Source organism: Notolepis coatsorum (assembly GCF_963971535.1).
Source record: "Notolepis coatsorum genome assembly, chromosome: 19".
Lineage (NCBI taxonomy): Eukaryota > Metazoa > Chordata > Actinopteri > Aulopiformes > Paralepididae > Notolepis > Notolepis coatsorum.
Genome location: NC_140183.1, coordinates 38,986,571 through 39,008,190, shown reverse-complemented (window position 1 = coordinate 39,008,190; position 21,620 = coordinate 38,986,571). Strand labels below are relative to the sequence as shown.

The 21,620-nt window shown below is 41.8% G+C and overlaps 1 protein-coding gene across 2 annotated transcripts in view; it reads right to left on the bottom strand.

Annotated features, from left to right (window-relative positions):
- Nucleotides 1-21,620, bottom strand: part of pear1 (platelet endothelial aggregation receptor 1) — a 101,946-nt gene that overhangs the window by 55,327 nt on the left and 24,999 nt on the right. For both annotated transcript variants that reach the window (XM_084336022.1, XM_084336023.1), the window contains exon 2: nucleotides 1,183-1,293. In XM_084336022.1, coding sequence (XP_084192148.1) covers nucleotides 1,183-1,289 — 107 coding nt within the window. In that variant the 5' untranslated portion in view covers nucleotides 1,290-1,293. The remainder of the gene's footprint in view (nucleotides 1-1,182; nucleotides 1,294-21,620) is intronic.

Sequence of the window (21,620 nt, the reverse complement as noted above, 5' to 3'; positions counted from 1 at the left end):
GTCACGTGGGTCCGTTCTTCATTCTTCACATCAAAAAGGAATAATGAAATAAGGAATGGGTAACGTGCGTTTAGACAACACTATTTGGGACCGACCACACAGGCTATTTCCATATATTAGGCTATTACTTCCCATAAAAGATCATGTCTAAATGAAAAGAACAACTAAAATATATCTTTATCTACGTAGCCTATGTAGGCTTACAGTATGTATGCATTTATTTATGTATTTATTTATAACGGTATGTGCTTGCATAATGTTACACTATCCTCTCTTTTACTTTGATATATGTACTTGTCACGTGGGTCCGTTCTTCATTCTTCACATCAAAAAGGAATAATGAAATAAGGAATGGGCAAAAATCTAAATTGGCCCATTATTTACTCCTTTTCTTCTTTTGATTCTGACAACAAAATACGAAAAACAGCTCCATATTTCTGTTTCCCCCCGTTCGATTTTGGTTTAAAACGGAAATACGAAAAAAACATGGTATTTCCGTTTCTTGGTTGAAAACGTAATTAAAGTACTAATTGACCACAGGAAAAGGTTTACACAATGTATGTTATGTAATACCCATAAGTAATATATTTACGTATGGAAAAGTTATTATTTACGTATTGTCTCGACAAAACAAACAAATAAACTTCACGACCAGGGGTCGAACCAGCAATCACTACAGTAGTAGTCTGAATCACAGGATATATAGACTGCAAAACTATTTTGTAAGGGCACCGTCATTGTGATTGGTTTAAAAAAAATTGTTTAAAGAAATACAAAAATGTTCTCCCCTATAGCGGAATGATAACAGGTTCAGCCAGACCCCTCTTTGGCGATGGCACAGCGCTAACATAGTGTGGAGAGAGGTCTGGCTATACGAGACTAGTGCAGTAGTAGGCAAGTGCTTTCACCACTACACTACACTACTCACACACACCCATGCTATGGTTATGTTTAGGGTTAAGGTAGCACCCCGGGTTCAATCCCTGGCAGGTGAACTTACATTTTCAGAAAACGTAAAACGTTTACATTGTTTGAATATGTCATATATGTACTTATTTATATAATGCGTAATACATGAATATACTTATGGCTATAACATAATGTACATTATGTATGTGGTTGATTAGTACTTTATTTATATATTCTAAGCGAGAACGGGGCTGGGCTGTTTACAGAACTCACCTCTCCCACAGGCTGCACACATTGGGGTCTCTTGGATTCAGAGACCATGATAAACCAATCAGGAAGCTGAGTACCAGCAGGAGCGCCCAGCTCTGCAGAATTGGCATGGTCCTGAGGAGACAAAGAAGATAAAATGTTAATAGAACGAATATGTGTACTTTTCATTTCTGGTGGTGCTGGTGTGGATTATGGATTGAGCCTTTAAAATATAACACTTTTCTCAGACAAAATGCTATTTATTACGAGGCTGTAGTGCTGGGAAGAAGCCTTCCACAACTGCAGAACATCGACTGGTAACAGAGAGTATCATGTTGACCCTTGCAGAATATTTCCCATTCTGAAATAGCACTAGATGTTATGATTTCTATTCTCAAAATTTGTCTCATTGAATCGTCATGACGCAAGTACTGTACATGTAGGGCCAGGAAAAAAAGTATATCGAATTGTTTCATTTGAATGAAATTGCTTCTAAAATCAAAAGATCAATCTTGTAACCTCAATGAATGTGTGAATATTTGCACCAAACATTATTTCTAGCGCACCTCCCGTCCTGCAGACGTCTCTAGTTTGCCTGTTTCTTCTGAACTACTATGGAAACTCAAGATGACCAAATTACATCTTCTGACCACAATCACAGGTGCTGGACCCCTGAAACCACCACCAAGCTTAATTCATTCAATTAAATCTAAACCTTGTGAAATCGAATCGAATCAGGTAATCTGTGCTGATATCCAGCCCCAGACACAACCCTTGTATGTAACACAATGTAACGAACAAGAGAGATTAATTAACATCTCCCAGCTCTGGTTCTCATGATATTCTCATAATAAAGTGTGGTGATCATTAGCCTGTAAAAGAGTTCATTAAACACTAGACAAGATGATATTCTCAGTAGCTAATAAAGTGTGGTGAGCATTAGCCTGCAAAAGAGTTCATTAATTAAACACTAGATGAGATTATATTCTCAGTAGCTAATAAAGTGTGGTGAGCATTAGCCTGTAAAAGAGTTCATTAAACACTAGTCTAGAAGAGATGATATTATTATCATAATAAAGTGTGGTGAGCATTAGCCTGTAAAAGAGTTCATTAAACACTAGTCTAGAAGAGATGATATTATTATCATAATAAAGTGTGGTGAGCATTAGCCTGTAAAAGAGTTCATTAAACACTAGTCTAGAAGAGATGATATTATTATCATAATAAAGTGTGGTGAGCATTAGCCTGTAAAAGAGTTCATTAAACACTAGTCTAGAAGAGATGATATTATTATCATAATAAAGTGTGGTGAGCATTAGCCTGTAAAAGAGTTCATTAAACACTAGTCTAGAAGAGATGATATTATTATCATAATAAAGTGTGGTGAGCATTAGCTTGTAAAAGAGTTCATTAAACAATAGAAGAGATGATATTCTCATAATAAAGTGTAGTGAGCATTAGCCTGTAAAAGAGTTCATTAAACACTAGAAGATATGATATTCTCATAATAAAGTGTGGTGAGCATTAGCCTGTAAAATAGTTCATTAAACACTAGAAGATATGATATTCTCATAATAAAGTGTGGTGAGCATTAGCCTGTAAAATAGTTCATTAAACACTAGAATAGGTGATATTCTCATAATAAAGTGTGGTGAGCATTAGCCTGTAAAAGAGTTCATTAAACACTAGAAGATATGATATTCTCATAATAAAGTGTGGTGAGCATTAGCCTGTAAAATAGTTCATTAAACACTAGAATAGGTGATATTCTCATAATAAAGTGTAGTGAGCATTAGCCTGTAAAAGAGTTCATTAAACACTAGAAGATATGATATTCTCATAATAAAGTGTGGTGAGCATTAGCCTGTAAAAGAGTTCATTAAACACTAGAAGAGGTGAGGCAGTGAGCCAGAGCAGTGCTCCCTGTGGCGCTCCACATTATCTCAATACAGGCCACAAAACACAGACCTGAGACAGACAGATACACAGACTATACACGCTGAGATAGATGGAGTATATTCAGAGAGGTAGGGAGTAAATAAATAAGAGAGAGAAAGACAGGGGAGAGGAGAGTCGAAGTAAGGAAACGTGACTCCAACTCCATCCTAGCAGCTATCAATCAGAGCTGGAGTGAAGCGCTCCAGAAACCCCTTCGCGCTGGTCCCCTTCCGCGCTCACGCCATCTGGATCCAATCAGAACACAGGGCCCAAGAGACGGCCTCACAATGGGGACCAGTTTAGGCTCTCAGGGAGCAGCAGGGAGGCTATTCCCTAAAGGCACTTTTTTTTCTCTCCTTAAAAACTCCCATGGAAATGGAGTCGAGTTCAAGAGCCCAGTGGCGTGGCGTGGGGTCATTCCTCCCATCGTGGGAATGGGACAGTATTTTCGAGCGAGGCGGAACATCATGTTGATATAGGGATTGGTCAGTTCCCTTTTGTTTTCTCAACAAGTCCGTCCTGACAGAGTTAGCGGACAGCGGCTTCTCAAGACGACCCCCCCCCCCAAGGGGGTTGAGATACTTATAGGGCCTGGTTTCGTAAACTATGGGTCGGGACCAAAAATGGGACACATGTCTTCCTCTGGTGGGTCCCCACATGACAGTCGTAATGTGTTTTTGATGTTTCAATGAGCCTGGATCCCACGACTTGAACATTTAATGAAACTGTGCCCAGAGACAGTGTAGTGGTTAAGACCCCTGCCTCTAAAACCACAAGTACCCCTGCTGGCCTGGGATCGAATCCCACCATAACTTTCTCTCCTGTGTCTCCCCTGCTCTGTCTCCCTCTCAGCCTTCCTACTGTCTCAATAAAGAACCTTCTCTCCTGTGTCTCCTCTACTCTGTCTCCCTCTCAGCCTTCCTACTGTCTCAATAAAGAACCTTCTCTCCTGTGTCTCCTCTACTCTGTCTCCCTCTCAGCCTTCCTACTGTCTCAATAAAGAACCTTCTCTCCTGTGTCTCCTCTACTCTGTCTCCCTCTCAGCCTTCCTACTGTCTCAATAAAGAACCTTCTCTCCTGTGTCTCCTCTACTCTGTCTCCCTCTCAGCCTTCCTACTGTCTCAATAAATAATCGTCTCTCCTGTGTCTCTCCTACCGTCTCCCCCTCAACATTCCTACTGTCTCAATAAAATGCATGCTCTGTCTCCCTCTCAGCCTTCTTGTCTCAATAAAGAGCCTTCTCTACTCTGTCTCCACCTCAGCCTTCCTACTGTCTCAATAAAGAACCTTCTCTCCTGTGTCTCCTCTACTCTGTCTCCCTCTCAGCCTTCCTACTGTCTCAATAAAGAACCTTCTTTCCTGTGTCTCCCCTGCTCTGTCTCCCTCTCAGCCTTCCTACTGTCTCAATAAAGAACCTTCTCTCCTGTGTCTCTCCTACTGTCTCCCTCTCAGCCTTCCTACTGTCTCAATAAAGAACATTCTCGCCTATATCTCCCCCACTCTGTCTCCCCTTCAGCCTTCCTACTGTCTCAATAAAATACATGCTCTGTCTCCCTCTCAGCCTTCTTATTGTCTCAATAAAGAACCTTCTCTACTCTGTCTCCCCCTCAGAACCTTCTCTCCTGTGTCTCTCCTACTGTCTCCCCCTCAACATTCCTACTGTGTCAATAAAATACATGCTCTGTCTCCCTCTCAGACTTCTTATTGTCTCAATAAAGAACCTTCTCTACTCTGTCTCCCCCTCAGCCCCCCTACTGTCTCAATAAAGAACCTTCTCTCCTGTGTCTCCTCTACTCTGTCTCCCTCTCATCTTTCCTACTGTCTCAATAAAGAAAATAACTGTCCAGTCACCTTATAAAAGTAAGTTTGTGAAAGCATGCTTTAGGTCAATGCAGTTGGATACCAAGGGTAGGGATGCCCCGATCGATCTGCCAGCGATCGGTATCGGCAGATAGCAGTATAAATATGAGATTGGGGAATTCCGATAATGCTTTCTAGGCCCCGATTGCGAGTTCTCGCTCGCTGTCTTCTCTCAGGCACAAACACGCTGCTGCTGCAGTGCACGCCTTGCCCCTCCCCCTCACAGACCCGTCTTGTCAACAAACCCTCTGGCAAGAATCGAGTGCAGCTCCTCTTTCAACATAACTGAAGCATTAAACAAAATGGCCCAGTAAACTATTCACTTTAGTTTAATACATGAGGCGTTGTCTAATGTTATCTAGCTGGCTAGCTACTGATAGCTCCTGATATCAATGTCTGATATCATCATTGGCATTCGTTTTCGCAACTGTTGGCTAGCGTTGGCTAACTAACTAGCTATCGTTGTTCGGTTGGCTAACATTAGCTACCTAGCTAACGTTACTGTTTAAACAAAATGGCCCAGTAAACTATTAACTTTAGTTTAATACATGAGGCATTGTCTAACGTTATCTAGCTGGCTAGCTAGTGCTACTGATAGCTCCTGATATCAACATCTGATATAATCATTGGCATTAGTTTTCGCAGCTGTTGGCTAGCGTTGGCTAACTAGCTATCGTTGTTCCGTTGGCTAACGTTACTGTTTAAACAAAATGGCCCAGTAAACTATTCATTTTAGTTTAATTAATGAGGCATTGTCTAACGTTATCTAACGTTGTGGGGCGGCGTGGCTCAGGGGTAGAGCGGGTCATCCAATGATCGAAGGGTTGGTGGTTCGAATCCCGCTCAAGCCCATGTCCATCCCACTGCCGTTGTGTCCTTGGGCAAGACACTTAACCTACTTGCCTCGTATGAATGTGTATGCATGTGAATGAATGTTGGTGGTGGTCGGAGGGGCCGTAGGCAATGATTATTCGCCACGCTTCCGTGAGTCTGCCTCAGGGCAGCTCTGGCTGCAATTGTAGCTTACCACCACCGGTATGACTGTGTATGAACGAATAATGGACTCTGTAAGCCAGGGGTGTCAAACTCATTTTCACAGAGGGCCACATCAGCATTATGGTTGCCCTCAAAGGGCCAAAGACCATATGTAAATGTAGCTACACATTTACATATTGTTAAACATGGTGTTTCTGTATTTATTACTTATTCAAGTTATACATATTGCATATTCATTTGCATAAATGTAAAAATATATGTTAACTTATGTTATTTTAACAAATAGTTTTAGTTTATCAGAACCCCATATTACTCTACCAATCAATGATCAAACCATTCAAGTAAATAACAAAGAAGAATATCATCAAATACAAGCTATGACATTAAGTTTGTTCAAAACCTTTTTGTCACAGTCAAGAGGGGCAGAACTAACAACTGAGCTGCAAAGAACACGTGGGACAGATGTAGCAGATGTTACAAAAACAAATGGCTGCACACAACCTTGCAGAGGCCATACATCCAACTAATGGCAGATAGTTTAATTAACTTTAATTAACAGATTGCAGAATGGGTACAATACAGTACAGCTCAATACACACAATTGTTAAGGGGATGCAGACCAGAGAAAGACTTTCGACTTGTTTACATCAGGGTCCCCCATTTTCAATTCGTAATGAAATTGCTATTATGTGTCTGCATGAACACACAACTGTAACTGTACTCAAAAATAACAAAATAAGGGTTGTCTCAGTTCACAACTATATTGCTCAAGTTTTGGGTGGGACTTGTTTGCGTCCCTACAGCTTCTTATTCAATTGAGCGAGATGCTCGGTTATGTCACACAACCAGTTTGCATCTGACAGTTCAGACAATATTTCTTCAACCCTTTGTTACCTATTCCGCCTGGACCTTTTTTGTATTTTGGGCTGAAAAATTGTCAAAGAATGTCTGAGGAGTAAGTGCTTTTGGCTTTTTTCCTTTGTTACCTCAGATGTTCAACATACATGTATGTGTAAGAATGTGTAATAACTAAGGCTGTCAAAGTTAAAGCTTTATTAACGCATTAACCCACAATTATTTTAACACTGCTATTTTTTAACCCAATATTAATGTAAAATTTTTTTTTTTTTTTTTTTTTTTACCTGAGCTCTTGGGGGGCCACATCAAATGACGTGGCGGGCCGGATTTGGCCCGCGGGCCGTGAGTTTGACACCTATGCTGTAAGCGCTCTGGGGTCACTGGGGTGTCACGAAGAGCGCTATATAAATCCAATCCATTATTATTATTATTATATCTAGCTGGCTATCCTGTCGTCCCAGGTAAAAATCTCTTGGTTACATTTTTTTTTTGGTAACGTTAATTCATTTATCCACTCTGGTTGGATGGTGTATTGTACTTGTGCTCTATAATGACAATACATTTGAATTGGATCTCGTAGGGCTGGGTGATATGGCAAAAAATCATATCGCGATAACGATATGATAATGTTATCATATTTCTCGATATCGATAATTATCGAAATTGTTATAATATATCATTTATATATATATTTTTTTTTTAAACAACAGATGTATGTTTATTTTGCAGCAATTCTTTGTCGTTGCCGCCATCTTTAGTGTTACATCCCCTCACACTCCAGTTCTCAGGCTGCAGCTGGTTTAAAAGCAAAACTAAACCGGCTTCTCTGCTGGCTGTGGCTCCAGGGGAGTTGAACAGTTCTGGCTCTGCTAGTTTATTTTCGATCTTTTGGCGCTTTTTTGGTGGACAAACCACCGCACATGTGCACCGTGACTCGTGACTGGAGTCTAGCTCTGCTAGCACACATAGCCTACTGTGTACGACGGTTTCAAACTGTATTTTAAATTAGAAAGCAAACAAAATAAATGGAGAAGAGAAAAATAAATCTTAATTTGGTCAGTATTGTCATTTGGACAAGCAAAGCCATTACTTTAAGTTGCAGGCAAGAAAGACAAGTCTGTCCACTGCCCCATGGTTTTAAAACTGCCCTGTTGCAGGTCACACAAAAACAATATTTTTTTTTTCGATATTCGATATCAATTATTAAAATATATCGCAATATTTATCGTTATCGTTATATCGCCCAGCCCTAGCCGATCTCGTCTTGAGATCGCTACCTGTTAAGTGGATCAGCATGGTGCAAGCCGTGCAATGCGTACCTCCGAAGCTGTTTTATATATGGCACATAATCATTTCGCCACTGTCGTGTTCATATGGTTGTGATCCACTCAACAGGTAGCAATTTCTAAATGAAATTGCCTAAATGTATTGTCATTATACAGCACAATACACCATCCAACCAGAGTGGATAAATGAATTAACGTTACAAAAGAAATAAAATACAACCGAGAGATTTGAACCTAGGATGACAGGATTGACATGCAGGCGCACTAACCCTGCTAAACGGTCCGACGTGAACTGTTATTGACTAATCCATCATTTACACTTGTCAAGTGCCAATTGCGCTTGTCGTCCAGTATTGGCATTAATAAATCAGATGTCATGCTAATATGTCATGTTCTACAGTAGGCCTTACTACTATGATACCAATTAAAACAAGTAATTCGAATAATAGAAGCCTACTTTGCTGGAACGATTCATTTCAAACGTATACAGCGTGTGTGTTCGTGTATTCTTTTGTGTGTGCGCTCGCGCGCTGACTCGCTAAGCCTTTCCCTACGCATATTCATTTCTGGAGCATTTCTTTATCCACTCTGGTTGGATGGTGTATTGTACTTGTGCTGTATCATAACAATACATTTGAATCTGATCTCGTTTTGAGATCAGTCGCAAATCGCTTCCTCAAGTTCAAGTTTCAAGTTCAAGTTTCAAGTTTCTTTATTATTTGTCATACAGAAATACAGAATACTTTGCATGAAATGTTTCTTTCTGTTTCGCTCCTGAGAGTGTGCTAGATAATAATAAGATAGTATAAATAAGTATAATAAGTAAGAAATAGAAGTCAAGAAGTCAAGTAAACACAAGTGTAAACAACAATTGTTCAGTATACCTCTATATACAGTATGTACATCTGGTACAAAAATTGTGAGGTATAGCTTAGCTTGTGGTGCCACCGTTGTGGTGGTGAGGTGCAATAAGGAATAAGGAATGAGAGATGTGCAATTCCCTTACCAATAATATAAATATAAAGTGTAAAGTGTAAAGTGTGATAAAGTGGGTGCTACAGAGTGTTGTTTATTTAAAGTGAGTGTGTGTGTGCTGTGGGTGTGTTGCTGGCCTGTTATTGTTCATTGTTCAATCATTGTTCATTGAGCAATCATTGTTCATTGAGCATCCTGATGGCCTGGGGATAGAAGCTCCTTCTGAGTCTCTCTGTGCTTGCCATGAGACTCCGGTATCGCTTGCCTGACCGCAGCAGTTCAAAGAGGCAGTTGTTTGGATGGCTGGAGTCTTTGATTATTCTCTTAGCCTTGCCCATGCACCGCTTGTTGTAAATGCCTTGGAGAGTGGGAAGCCCTAGGGCTGGGCGATATGGCCAAAAACGTTATCGCGATAAAATTATAAAATTATTTTCATATAACTCGATATCGATAATTATCGTCGATATAATGTCTGTCAAGTTTAATTAACTTCTTATGCCCGGCGCCGATGGACGGGCTATTAATAGACTTGTTTTGCTGCTGCGAATGTCTCGAGTTGATGTCGTCATCAGTCCGCGCACGTTAGCAGTTAGCCAGAGCAAGCGGTGTATCCCATGACAATGTACTAAATATGACCCTAAAATACTCCGTTCCGCCCCAATACATTCCAACGACGTCCACCGTATACCCCACACTACTATAACCGTGGCCTCAGAATTCACGCCACACACCCACTCGGCACGTAAACTATAAAATAGCGCCGTGCAAGCTAATTATCCTAGCCAGCCTTGTTCCAATGTACTAAATATCACCCTAAAATACTCTGTTCTGCCCCAATACATTCCAACGACGTCCACTGTATACCCCACACTACTATAACCGTGGCCTCAGAATTCACGCCACACACCCACTCGGCACGTAAACTATAAAATAGCGCCGTGCAAGCTAATTATCCTAGCCAGCCTTGTTCCAATGTACTAAATATCACCCTAAAATACTCTGTTCCGCCCCTGTAGCTAAGGGGCTACACGACCCTGACTGTATTTAAAGGATAGGTTCGACCACTACTAAATATTAATTAGCCAGACATTAAATGTACACAAAATGGCGGACACTCTATTAACTGTGAGGGGACAGTGATACAAAGTTGAATAATCACTTTAATGTTAAAGCCAAACATACATATTATATATCACAGATCTCCTGTTACTAATATAATGTCAATGCAACAATGTCCGAGGTAAGTATAGTTCCTAAACTACTGGTACCCGACCGTTGGAGCTCTGAAAGGAGTGAGACGGAGTGAACAGCACGGGGGGAGCAAGATGGCGGATGGAGACGATATTCTCTGGAGTTCCTACTCCAGAGAGCTGCAGACCAACGTGGGCTGGATAGGGGGTCTCGTACGGATCTGTTTCTGTATTCCAAACGCCCGATGGCAGGTTTAATAGCTAATATTCCAAACGCCCGATGGCATGGTCACTAGCTAGTTAGCCCTTTTATGCTGAGGCTAACCCGCATGTAGTCAGTAATAGTTAGTTGAATCCAGAACGCCGCTGGGTTCAGCCCAAAGTCTCTCAACGTTACTTTCTTATTTGCCCGTCTGCAAATCTATAGAGATTATTATTTACTTCACTTCGCTCAAACCAAGTCACTCTGCTCTGCCAATGGTGGCTCGACAATATTGTTGTTGTATCTAACTAGCCGTCCAGGGCCCCGTTCCCCGTACCTGGCAAACTGAGTTAGCCGGATAATTTCCAGCATAGCCTGACTTAAGCCGGACCTTTCTGTTCCCCGACGCTCGATTGTCTAAATCTAAATCACCATGACAACAGATCAAAAAGTTTGAGCCTGGTCGAGAGCAGGGTTTAGTTCAGTTAGCTGGGTGAACCATGGCCACGCCCCCGCAAAGAAATGCCAGCTCGCTTACTGAAATGATTCTCACAGTCTAGATCTGCATTATACCATTCTGAATTATGTTTCTGTGCTTCGTTTTCCTAGAGGGGGCTTTTGAAATGTATAATAATAGAACTAAATGCTGATAATAAATCATATTCAGCCTATAGATTTACTTTGTCCTAAATAAAATAATGCACTTCATATACGGCGCTCGGAGTGCGATACACGCTGCATGTGGTTATTTTAATAACGGCGCATTGCAAATGTGAATCCCGCAGGGATATTATTAATGAATGAAACCTATCGGCCGTTTGGCTCTGATTAGTTTCATATATTCTCCGCTGTAGATTTGCTTAACGGAGCGCCCGGATTGTGTTTCATTCAAGCATAAAATTGAAGTGTCTATGCGTGGATTGTGGTTTTTGTGGATTATGAATTACGAGGACTCTGAGGATTGTTGAATTGTATCATCACTCACACGTTATTGTGATATTGTAACTGGGATTAAAATGTCTGATGAGATGCGCTGTTTGACGGATTTGAGAAATTGAATGAGCCGTTGACGTCACATTAATGCATTTGAGAATAAAGAGATAAAACTTCATTCAAAAGAAAAATATTCGAAACACGGGTCTCTTGTATATATATATATACACAATGGATATATCCCGTCTGGCACAGTGGTGCAACGGCCAGTGTTTGCTCCTGGCAAGCGGGCGACCCGAGTTCGAGACCCCGCGTTTCCAATATAATTTTTTTGGAATATAATATTAATGATTATATGCAAAAGTAGCCTAGTTTTAAGTTAAAATATTATAAATCTACATGCATTGAGGATGTCATTCTTTATATAGCTCTCAACATGCACCAAATTGAATTATTCCTACATTGCAAAAAGAAGAAAAAGACTAGAAGAAGTGGGATTCGAACGCGGGTCGTCTGCGTGAAAGTCAAAACGACAAACCGTCACACCACAGTGCAGATAAGTAAAACATCCACCATACATCAATCAATGGGTAAGAGAGCCATATCCTTATTCTGTATAACAGTTGAACTAATTATTTTCGCTAGCAAGATCTCATTTGATTATCCATTCCATAAACCTACTGCCAGCAGGCAAGTTTAAAGAAATATAATCTGATTGATTGGGGTAATGAGGGACTTAAAATTAGCCTATAGATTATGCATTTAACTTGTCGGCGAGGCTATTGAGCCGTACTGCAATCTGTTAATAAAGTTTTAAATCAATTAATCAATCAATGCCGTTAGAAAATCAGGATTTCTGCTATCGATACTTGCTGGCTTTTCAACTGAAGCGGCTGCACGCACTTATCCTGGGTCTCAAGTCTGGTTCGAGTTAACAAGACTGAATCCACCTTCGAGGAACAGGAAAATCCCGGCTTCAAACATCGGGTTAATTGAATCTGGATAATGGGACTCTTGATCGACTTAGTTGAACCAGGTACGGGGAATAGGGCCCAGCTCTCTATCAAGATACGTTGTGGTCTGTTTACAACTGCGCCAAACGTTAGCTCTCACACACTATGCCCGGGCATGTCCTAAAACCCGCGCATGCGCTCACGCTGTCTACAGGTGCATGCGCGCGTGCCTACGGCGTTAAGAATGGAACATATGCAAAGAGGCGAATGATACATACTGTTGACGTGAAAATATATAACTTATATACATAAACAATATATAAGGTATACAAAATAATAAACGTGGACTTTATGTGTTAATCTGGACCTTCAGAACAGCCCCAATACATTGCAACGACATCCACCGTATACCCCACACTACTATAACCGTGGCCTCAGAATTCACGCCACATATCCACTCTGCACGTAAACTATAAAATAGCGCCGTGCAAGCTAATTATCCTAGCCAGCCTTGTTTACTACTTGAGTCCTACCTCTCTACCCAGAGGTCTCCTTCCGCTGTCGGCCATCTCCTTCACTGATTGGTTGTTAGTAGGGATGCACCGAATGGGAAATTCTTGGCCGAAACCGATACCGAAAATAGAAAACAGTTGGCCGAAAACCGAATGCCGAAAGGCCGAAAATGATTCATAGAATAGAATTTTTTTTACCAATGTTGTTCAGCTACCTGATTATGGAAAAATATATGATTATGGCTAAACTTAACTTAAATAATAAATAATCACTATTATGGGTATTTTTGTATCACAAACAGTACTGTATTTACAAATCTGGTATGTCATAAATGTATAGATGTAGCAGTACTGTCTATCTGTATGTCATGTATGTCATATTATGTCCTGATGAATTGAAAATGGGGGACCCTGATGTAAACAAGACGAAAGTCTTTCTCTGGTCTGCATCCCCTTAACAATTGTGTGTATTGAGCTGTACAGTATTGTACCCATTCTGCAATCTGTTAATAAAGTTTTCAATCAATCAATCAATCAGAGAGAGAGAGAGAGAGAAAGAAAGAGATAGAGAGAGAGAGAGAGAGAGAGAGAGAGAGAGAGAGAGAGAGAGAGAGAGAGAGAGAGAGAGAGAGAGAGAGAGAGAGAGAGAGAGAGAGAGAGAGAGAGAGAGAGAGAGAGAGAGAGAGGCAGTGGCGGCTCTGCCACTAGGGGCGCACGGGCGCCGCCCCACCTGCTGTTAAATCAGAGAAGAAGAAAATAAAACTTTTTAGTTTTTTGTTTTATAGCCCTATAAATAATATAAACATGTTTAAAATGAATAATATTTACTCATTTTAAGTATGTTTGTATTTCCAATGCACAATATAACGTTATTATCTAAAATAAAAAAACACTCGTTTTCCTGAGCAGGAAGTGACGTTTTTTTTATTTATTTTTTTTTTCTCGTATTTCTCGGCCCGGGCTAGACGCGATAGCGCTCTGAGTGCGCGTCACAGTTTGATCGCTGTATCCGTCACAGCCAATCAGTGCATAACGCGTTGTGCGTTGAAATATGACTATTATGTTGGAATCCGGGCGCGATTTGAAGCGGTCTAGCCAGTAGCGTCAAGAATTTCTGTAGCCGCATTTCGCGGAGACGCTCTCTGATTGGCCGACGCCAGTATTTTTTTCCGTAGCAGAATTTCACAGAGACGATCTCTGATTGGCCGAATCCAATTTCTAATGTTCCAATTCTAGCTTATTCCTAGGTTGGTCCGTTGGTGAGAGATAGTTGTGTTGTTGTGTTGTTGTGTTGTTGTGAGATGCAGGCAGCAGAGCGTGCCGTGACTGCAAGTTCTTTAGACTGTTAAGCTTAGGCACTCTTTCAAAGTTGGTTAAGGTTAGAGTTTGTCTTAGAGCATGGCGATAGAACACCAGGTAGTTTGCAGTCTGTTCGAGCGGAAATGGACAAAGGAATGAAGTACTTGTGTTGTGTAGTAACAAGCTAACACTTGGCTAACAAGCTATATGGCGGATGCAGTCTGGACACAGTGGACAGTGGTCTGGAATACATCAACAGTGGATTATACACTACTTTATCAAGGCAAGCCCTCCTGCCCTGGACGTGTCAACTAAACAGTGAGTCTCTCTCTCTCGCTTTTGGATTGAAAATACGTGGATTATGGCTTGTTCAATATCGTCTATGTTTGAATGAATGAATGAATGAGAACTTTATTAACAGATTGCAGAATGGGTACAATACAGTACGGCTCAATACACACAATTGTTAAGGGGATGCAGACCAGAGAAAGACGTTTGTCTTGTTTACATCAGGGTCCCAGATTTTCGATTCATATCGATAGTTTAATAGCTAGCCTTGGCTCGTTTAACAATATGCAAAATATGTGTACAGCCCTGTACTCATACTGAAGTTATTCTTGGTATATAATAGGTCTGATTGTGTAACGAATCGATTCCACGTCGCGCTGTGTGTGAGAGAGAGAAGGAGAGAGGGAGAGATCTGCGTGTGTTTGGAGACGGAGCGAGTTTTGTTTCTAACTTTTCTATTTATATATTGTGTTTCAAGTTGTGAATTAGACTATACTTTATTTGACTGGTTGTGTGTTGTTGTAGTAACAGCTGAGCGACTCGTTCATAAGAGCCGATTCATTGCCGTGAGCGTGAGTCGAATCGCTCACGTCTTGCCATGAGTCGGTTGCGTGGTACTGTACATGTTTGCAAAATGTTTGGTATAGCGCCCCTAGTGGCGAAGCATCCACGGGCCGCCACTGGAGAGAGGTAGCTAGATAGATAGATAGAGAGAGAGAAGACATGTGGACATCTGTGCTCTACTGAGCGCACCTTTCTAGTCCCCAGATGAATGTGCTCTCTTGACTTTGGCACAGTAGACGCGCAACGTGTATGCTCGAGAATGATAATAATAATAATGCTCTTCAGATTATATTATCAACGACAGACAGCATCAATGTGAGAAACACAACCCCCCCCCCTCTCGCTCTGAAGAATATGCATATTAGATCACTCAGTGATTAACCGCGACGGGCATATAGTAAAAAAGGATATAAAGCATTGTGCGCAGAGTTTACATAGAAACAGCACGACTCCCCCGAGTCCCAAGAGGAGTTTTCACAGGCTGCAGAACGCAGGACTGAAGAGCTCACGTTAAGCATGTAATGACTGAAGCCGCGTTTTGATGACATCATCACAACAATACGCGTTAGGTTACAGGTTGTTTCTGTTTCGGTGATATATTTTCGGTGAAAAAACTATTTCGGCCAAAAGCCGAAAGGGCATTTTTGGCCATTTTTGGCCGAAAACTTTCGGTGGCCGAAATTTCGGTGCATCCCTAGTTGTTAGTGCGTGTGCTCATATCCAAGCTTGGAAAATCGATATATCGAAACTTTGCGACCACGTTTCATGTTTATTCCGAGGAAATAATTTATCGCGATAGTTATCGTTATCGTTTTATCACCCAGCCCTAGGAAGCCCCCCTCCAATTGTGCGTTCGGCTGAACAGGCCACTCTCTGTAGTCTGCTACGGTCTTGTGCGGTGCTATTCCCAAACCAGGAGGTGATATTGTCAGGATGCTCTCTATTGTGCATGAGTAGAAGTTCTTAAGGATCTTCTGACTCACGTTTTCCTGTCGAATGGATCGATGCAGTGCAATGCCGATTGCCAACTCTCTACCTTCCCCCGTTCTCGTCTTCATAGCCTAGAATATGACACGCCCACTGATGATGTCACGGTTCGCGAGGAAAAACCACACATTTTTCGGTGCCAGCTGAGCACCGATTTGTCACGTTCTGAACCAATTAATCCCGGTGTGAACGCGCTGGCCGGTGCAAGATTACATTCGGGAACCGGCTCCAGCACAGAGCCTGGCCGGTGTGAAAGGCCTATCAGTGCTGTCAGGTGCAGAGTGCTCCGCGAGCCAACTGCGCTGGAGCAGATCAGGGAAAAACTCCACACATAATGGCCGTGTCTGCGCTGGTATCTCATCCGCACAATGTCCTTTGTGGAGAGCTTGCAGTTAAGGGTGCAATTACCACGCGCAATACATTCTTAGTGGATCCTGCCCCAAGTGTTTTATCATTGGGTCAAGCATGTGTGCCACTAGGTGTCATGAGAAAAAACACCTTGTCACTTTTTTTCCCAATAATTTGCAATGCAAGTGCACTGAACCATTTCAATTTAACAAAGGGGGACCGTTTCCCCTTAAACTAAACATTTTAATATTATTTTTCTACTTTTCCATAAGTCACTTTAAGAATTTCTCTTGGGCTTTTGCAAGTCTTGCCCCCTAACAAACTACCGCATGAATCAGTCCTACCTCCAGCTGACCGACTGCAAGCTATGACAATATGAGAGTTCTGGCACGGCGAGGCCTGCTACATACATCACAGTGCGCTCACTGGCATGTTGCGATGTATCGCCTGGTCACTGCCCTCCTCCTATCCACCGTCGGGAGTTAATTCACTTTCTGGCAGCGACGCTAACGCCTAAGAAGCTCGCACCACAAAAACAGTATTTTATAAGAGCAAGGCGTATGGTTTTTATTATGAAGAGCAATCGACTTTACCAGCTACTTGGACTGGTGGCGGTAAATATTTTTCATTACTTTTTTCTTTTCTTTTTATTTTTTTAATTGTGCTTCATTAGAGAAAGCCTTCAAACCGCATGGGAATTCTTAAGCGCTGAGAAAGAGAGGGTGCAGCTATGCCTGGTTAATGAGCGCAAAGACAGACGCAAGGAGTTGTTTTGAAGTCGAGCTCAGTGGTAGTTCACATTACATGTTTCGGTTACCTTCACTTTGCGCGGTATTACTGTTAGGTAGACGTCTGGCGCTCAGAGGTCATCGCCTGGCAAAGCCGGCTTACTGTAGGTACAAGGTGACAAACCCCTTGAGGTGCAGAGAGTGTTTCAATGAAGCTCCGCCACCACTGTGATCGATTGATTCCTGCCCTCTACTCTGTTTTATATATATAGGCTTCAAACCTTGTCACATTCAGCCCTAACTTATCATTATTTTTTCCCTCTAGTCTTTTTTAAAATATCTATTTTGTTTTCCTGGCATCTGTTCAGTTATTTTCCACTCAAACAACCTCAGCTACGAGCACCAGTATCATGCAACACCACCACGTCAATAGCCAGAGATGACTGTATTTGTTTTATAACAGCTAACTGAACCGTAATGTGTGCACACCTCCACAGCTCACTACCACCGGCTATGGAGTTAGTGTCTGGATGGATGTAGATGGAGGTAGTGTCTAGAATCTAGATCAGGGGTGGGCAATTATTTTCCCCGGGGGGCCGAATGAGCAACTGAAAATATGTTGGAGGGCCGGGCCAAAATTCCAAACAAAATTATGCATAATATACATTTTATTTCTATATAAAAAGCAGTAAATGGCATTGTTTTGACCCCTGGTAAGAGTGTATGTTATTATTTGGCAATTAAAAGGTGAGGTTAGCTTTCAAAAATATCATTTATTCAAATAGAATTTATTTCCAAAATGATAAACAAAATGTGAAACATTAATAACAAAGGGCATGTATGAAAAAGTGCTATACAAATAAAGTTATTATTTTGAGTTTCATATACTATTGAAACAAGGATTTTCTTAGCTTTCTAAAGACATCACATCATCTTATAGCCAAAATAAACAAGACTGTCACTGAACTGTGTAAAGAAAAGTGTCCCAGTAGCCTTTTTTACTTTACATGCCTATATTAAACATTTTATGTTTTCAGAACTGTGCAAAAAAAAGATAAATAAATATCAAGTGTATCATTTCACTTGTTATATTTCCACATTTTTGTGTTCTTCAGCTCTTTTTCTTTCATTCAGTGTGATAAATCCAGTCTCTGTTGAGCTTTAACAAGTCCATCAAAGTCAGGTTGCATGTCTGAGGTGGAGATGCGAAGCACAGCTGCCAGATGTTCATCAGTGAGAGAGGATCTGTACCTGGACTTGGTAAACGTCATGACTGAGAATGTCTGTTCACATATAGGTGGATCCAAAGAGAACCAACATCTTCTGAGCATGTCTCCTCATGTTTGGAAAGTTCTCCTCCTTGAGAGCAGAGTAGAACTCTAGCAGTGATGCTGACTTAAAGTGCTCTTTCAGTAGTGAATCAGACTGCAGGTCAATGAGTTCAAGCTGAACATCAGTGGGTGCACTATCAACACTGCAGGTAAAGGGAGAGGAAACCAGCTGCATTTCATCCTCAACCTTTTTGAAATCTTGAAAACGCCTTGAAAATTCATCATGCAGTGCTCCCAACATGGATGAGTACCTGTGCCGGTGATCAGCTGATGGTTTGACTTCTTTCAGGGTTTTCATGTGTTTGAGATTGTTGCTGCCTAGTTGCCTTGAAATTAATTGCAACTTTGTCATGAAGGCTTTCACATGGCTATGCATTTCATGAGCAAAAATGCCCTTGCCCTGCAGTTGTGTGTTCAGTAGGGATGGGTACCGTTCACATTTGAACCGATACGGTACCGGTACCTGTGAATCGATACCTTTTTTCTGTATTTTAGTCTCTAAAAATTGTATCTACCTACCTCAGTTGTGAAAAAAGAAATCCAAACTTCAAATAACCACACTTTCGACCGTTTTCGGCTTGCCCCGACTGCTTTGTTGTTGAATCAAGTCAAATCCTAGGTAAGCGTATATTGTGCGTGTGAACGTTGACATGAAAAAAACAAGCAAAAAAAATAATAATAATATTAAAAAATATAAAAAAAAAAAAAAAAAAAAAAAAATTATCATGTAATCTTTCGCGGGCCGGTCAGAATCATCCCGCGGGCCGGATACAATGCCCAGGTCTGATCTAGATGGAGGTAGATGGAGGTAGTGTCTGATGGAGGTAGTGTCTGGATGGAGGTAGATGGAGCTAGTGTCTAGATGGAGGTAGATGGAGCTAGATGGATCTAGTGTCTAGATGGAGGTAGATGGAGGTAGTGTCTAGATGGAGGTAGTGTCTAGATGGAGGTAGATGGAGGTAGTGTCTAGATGGAGGTAGTGTCTAGATGGAGGTAGATGGAGGTAGTGTCTAGATGGAGGTAGTATCTGGATGGAGGTAGATGGAGGTAGATGGAGCTAGATGGATCTAGTGTCTAGATGGAGGTAGTGTCTGGATGGAGGTAGTATCTGGATGGAGGTAGATGGAGCTAGTGTCTAGATGGAGGTAGATGGAGCTAGATGGATCTAGTGTCTAGATGGAGGTAGTGTCTGGATGGAGGTAGATGGATCTAGTGTCTAGATGGAGGTAGTGTCTAGATGGACCTAGTGTCTGGATGGAGGTAGTGTCTGGATGGACCTAGTGTCTAGATGGAGGTAGTGTCTGGATGGTCCTAGTGTCTGGATGGACCTAGTGTCTATGGACCTAGTGTCTGGATGGAGTAACTGTCAGGATGGACCTAGTGTCTGGATGGAGTAACTGTCTGGATGGAGCTAGTGTCTGGATGGACCTAGTGTCTGGATGGAGTAACTGTCAGGATGGACCTAGTGTCTGGATGGAGCTAGTGTCTGGATGGACCTAGTGTCTGGATGGAGTAACTGTCTGGATGGACCTAGTGTCTGGATGGACCTAGTGTCTGGATGGAGTAACTGTCAGGATGGACCTAGTGTCTGGATGGACCTAGTGTCTGGATGGAGTAACTGTCAGGATGGACCTAGTGTCTGGATGGAGTAACTGTCTGGATGGAGCTAGTGTCTGGATGGAGCTAGTGTCTGGATGGAGCTAGTGTCTGGATGGAGGAACTGTCTGGATGGACCTAGTGTCTGGATGGAATGACTGTATGGATGTGGAGCTAGAGCTAGTACACTAAAGGAGGTAGTGTCTGGATAAAGGAGCTAGAGCTAGTAGACTAAAGGAGGTAGTGTCTGGATGTGGAGCTAGAGCTAGTAGACTAAAGGAGGTAGTGTCTGGATAAAGGAGCTAAAGCTAGTAGACTTAACTAAAGGAGGTAGTGTCTGGATAAAGGAGCTAGTGTCTGGACCAGGAGCAGTGAACCCTCTGTGCTACAGTTCTTACACTCTGGGGCTGAATGAGAAAAGCAGAAAATCTCATCCAGCTCAGTGAAACTTTCATGTGGCCCAATAAAACAATAGAGGATAGGCATAGTAGCACACGCAAGCACACATTCACACACACACACACACACTCACACTCACACTCACACACACACACACACACACACACACACACACACACACACACACACACACACACACACACACACACACACAGTCACACACAGTCACACACACACACATTCACACACACACACACACACACACACACACACACACACACACACACACACACACACACACACACACACACACACACACACACACAAAACATGCAAGCACACAGGCAGACACAAATACACACATATATATGATGCAAAACACACACTCTTCTTCTTTCTCTCTTTCTCTAATTCTTTCAGGGACCAATAGTTTGTTCCATGTTCCTGAGACACTCCACGCGCACACAAAATTTGTCCCATACGTTGAAACGAGTACAGAGAGAGACTATTTATAGAATCTGAGGACATGGCGCTAATTCACTGGGCTCCTCTTGGCTCTCACGAATATCCAGACCCAAAGCAGGGGCCCACGCGTATGCGGCTCGTACCGACTGAAGAATGCTGTGCTTTTCAAGCGGGCCCCGCAACGCTCCTTCCAGAACCACACAGGGCCTTCAATGAAAACATGGCCCAAATGAAAACAGATGTTCTCTGGTTTTATATTAATCTCACAAGACACTCGTATCCATGTTATTACCGTATTCAGACTTAATCACAGTGTCTTTGGAAAACACATAAGCGCTGACAACTAGAAAACAATATTTTCATTTCATTATCATGCATAGGATATCTTTTTGCCACATAAACCTTTCCTCCGCACTGACACACGACTCGCTATCATAACCCTAACCTGAGACTGGTATGATTATAAAATACATTCATTTGTATAGATAGATAGATGAGATAGATGAGATAGATAAGATAGATAAGATAGATAAGATAGATAAGATAGATAAGATAGAGATAGAGATAGAGATAGATAAGATAGAGTGTAGATATAGAGAAGCTAGTAAAGGGCTACATCTGCTCCTCCCTCCCCATCAACATGGACCCCCTGCAATTTGCATACCGCCCCAACAGATCCACGGAGGACGCCATAGCCCATGTGCTGCACACAGCAGCATCACACCTGGACAAGAGGCAGGGGAACTATGTGAGA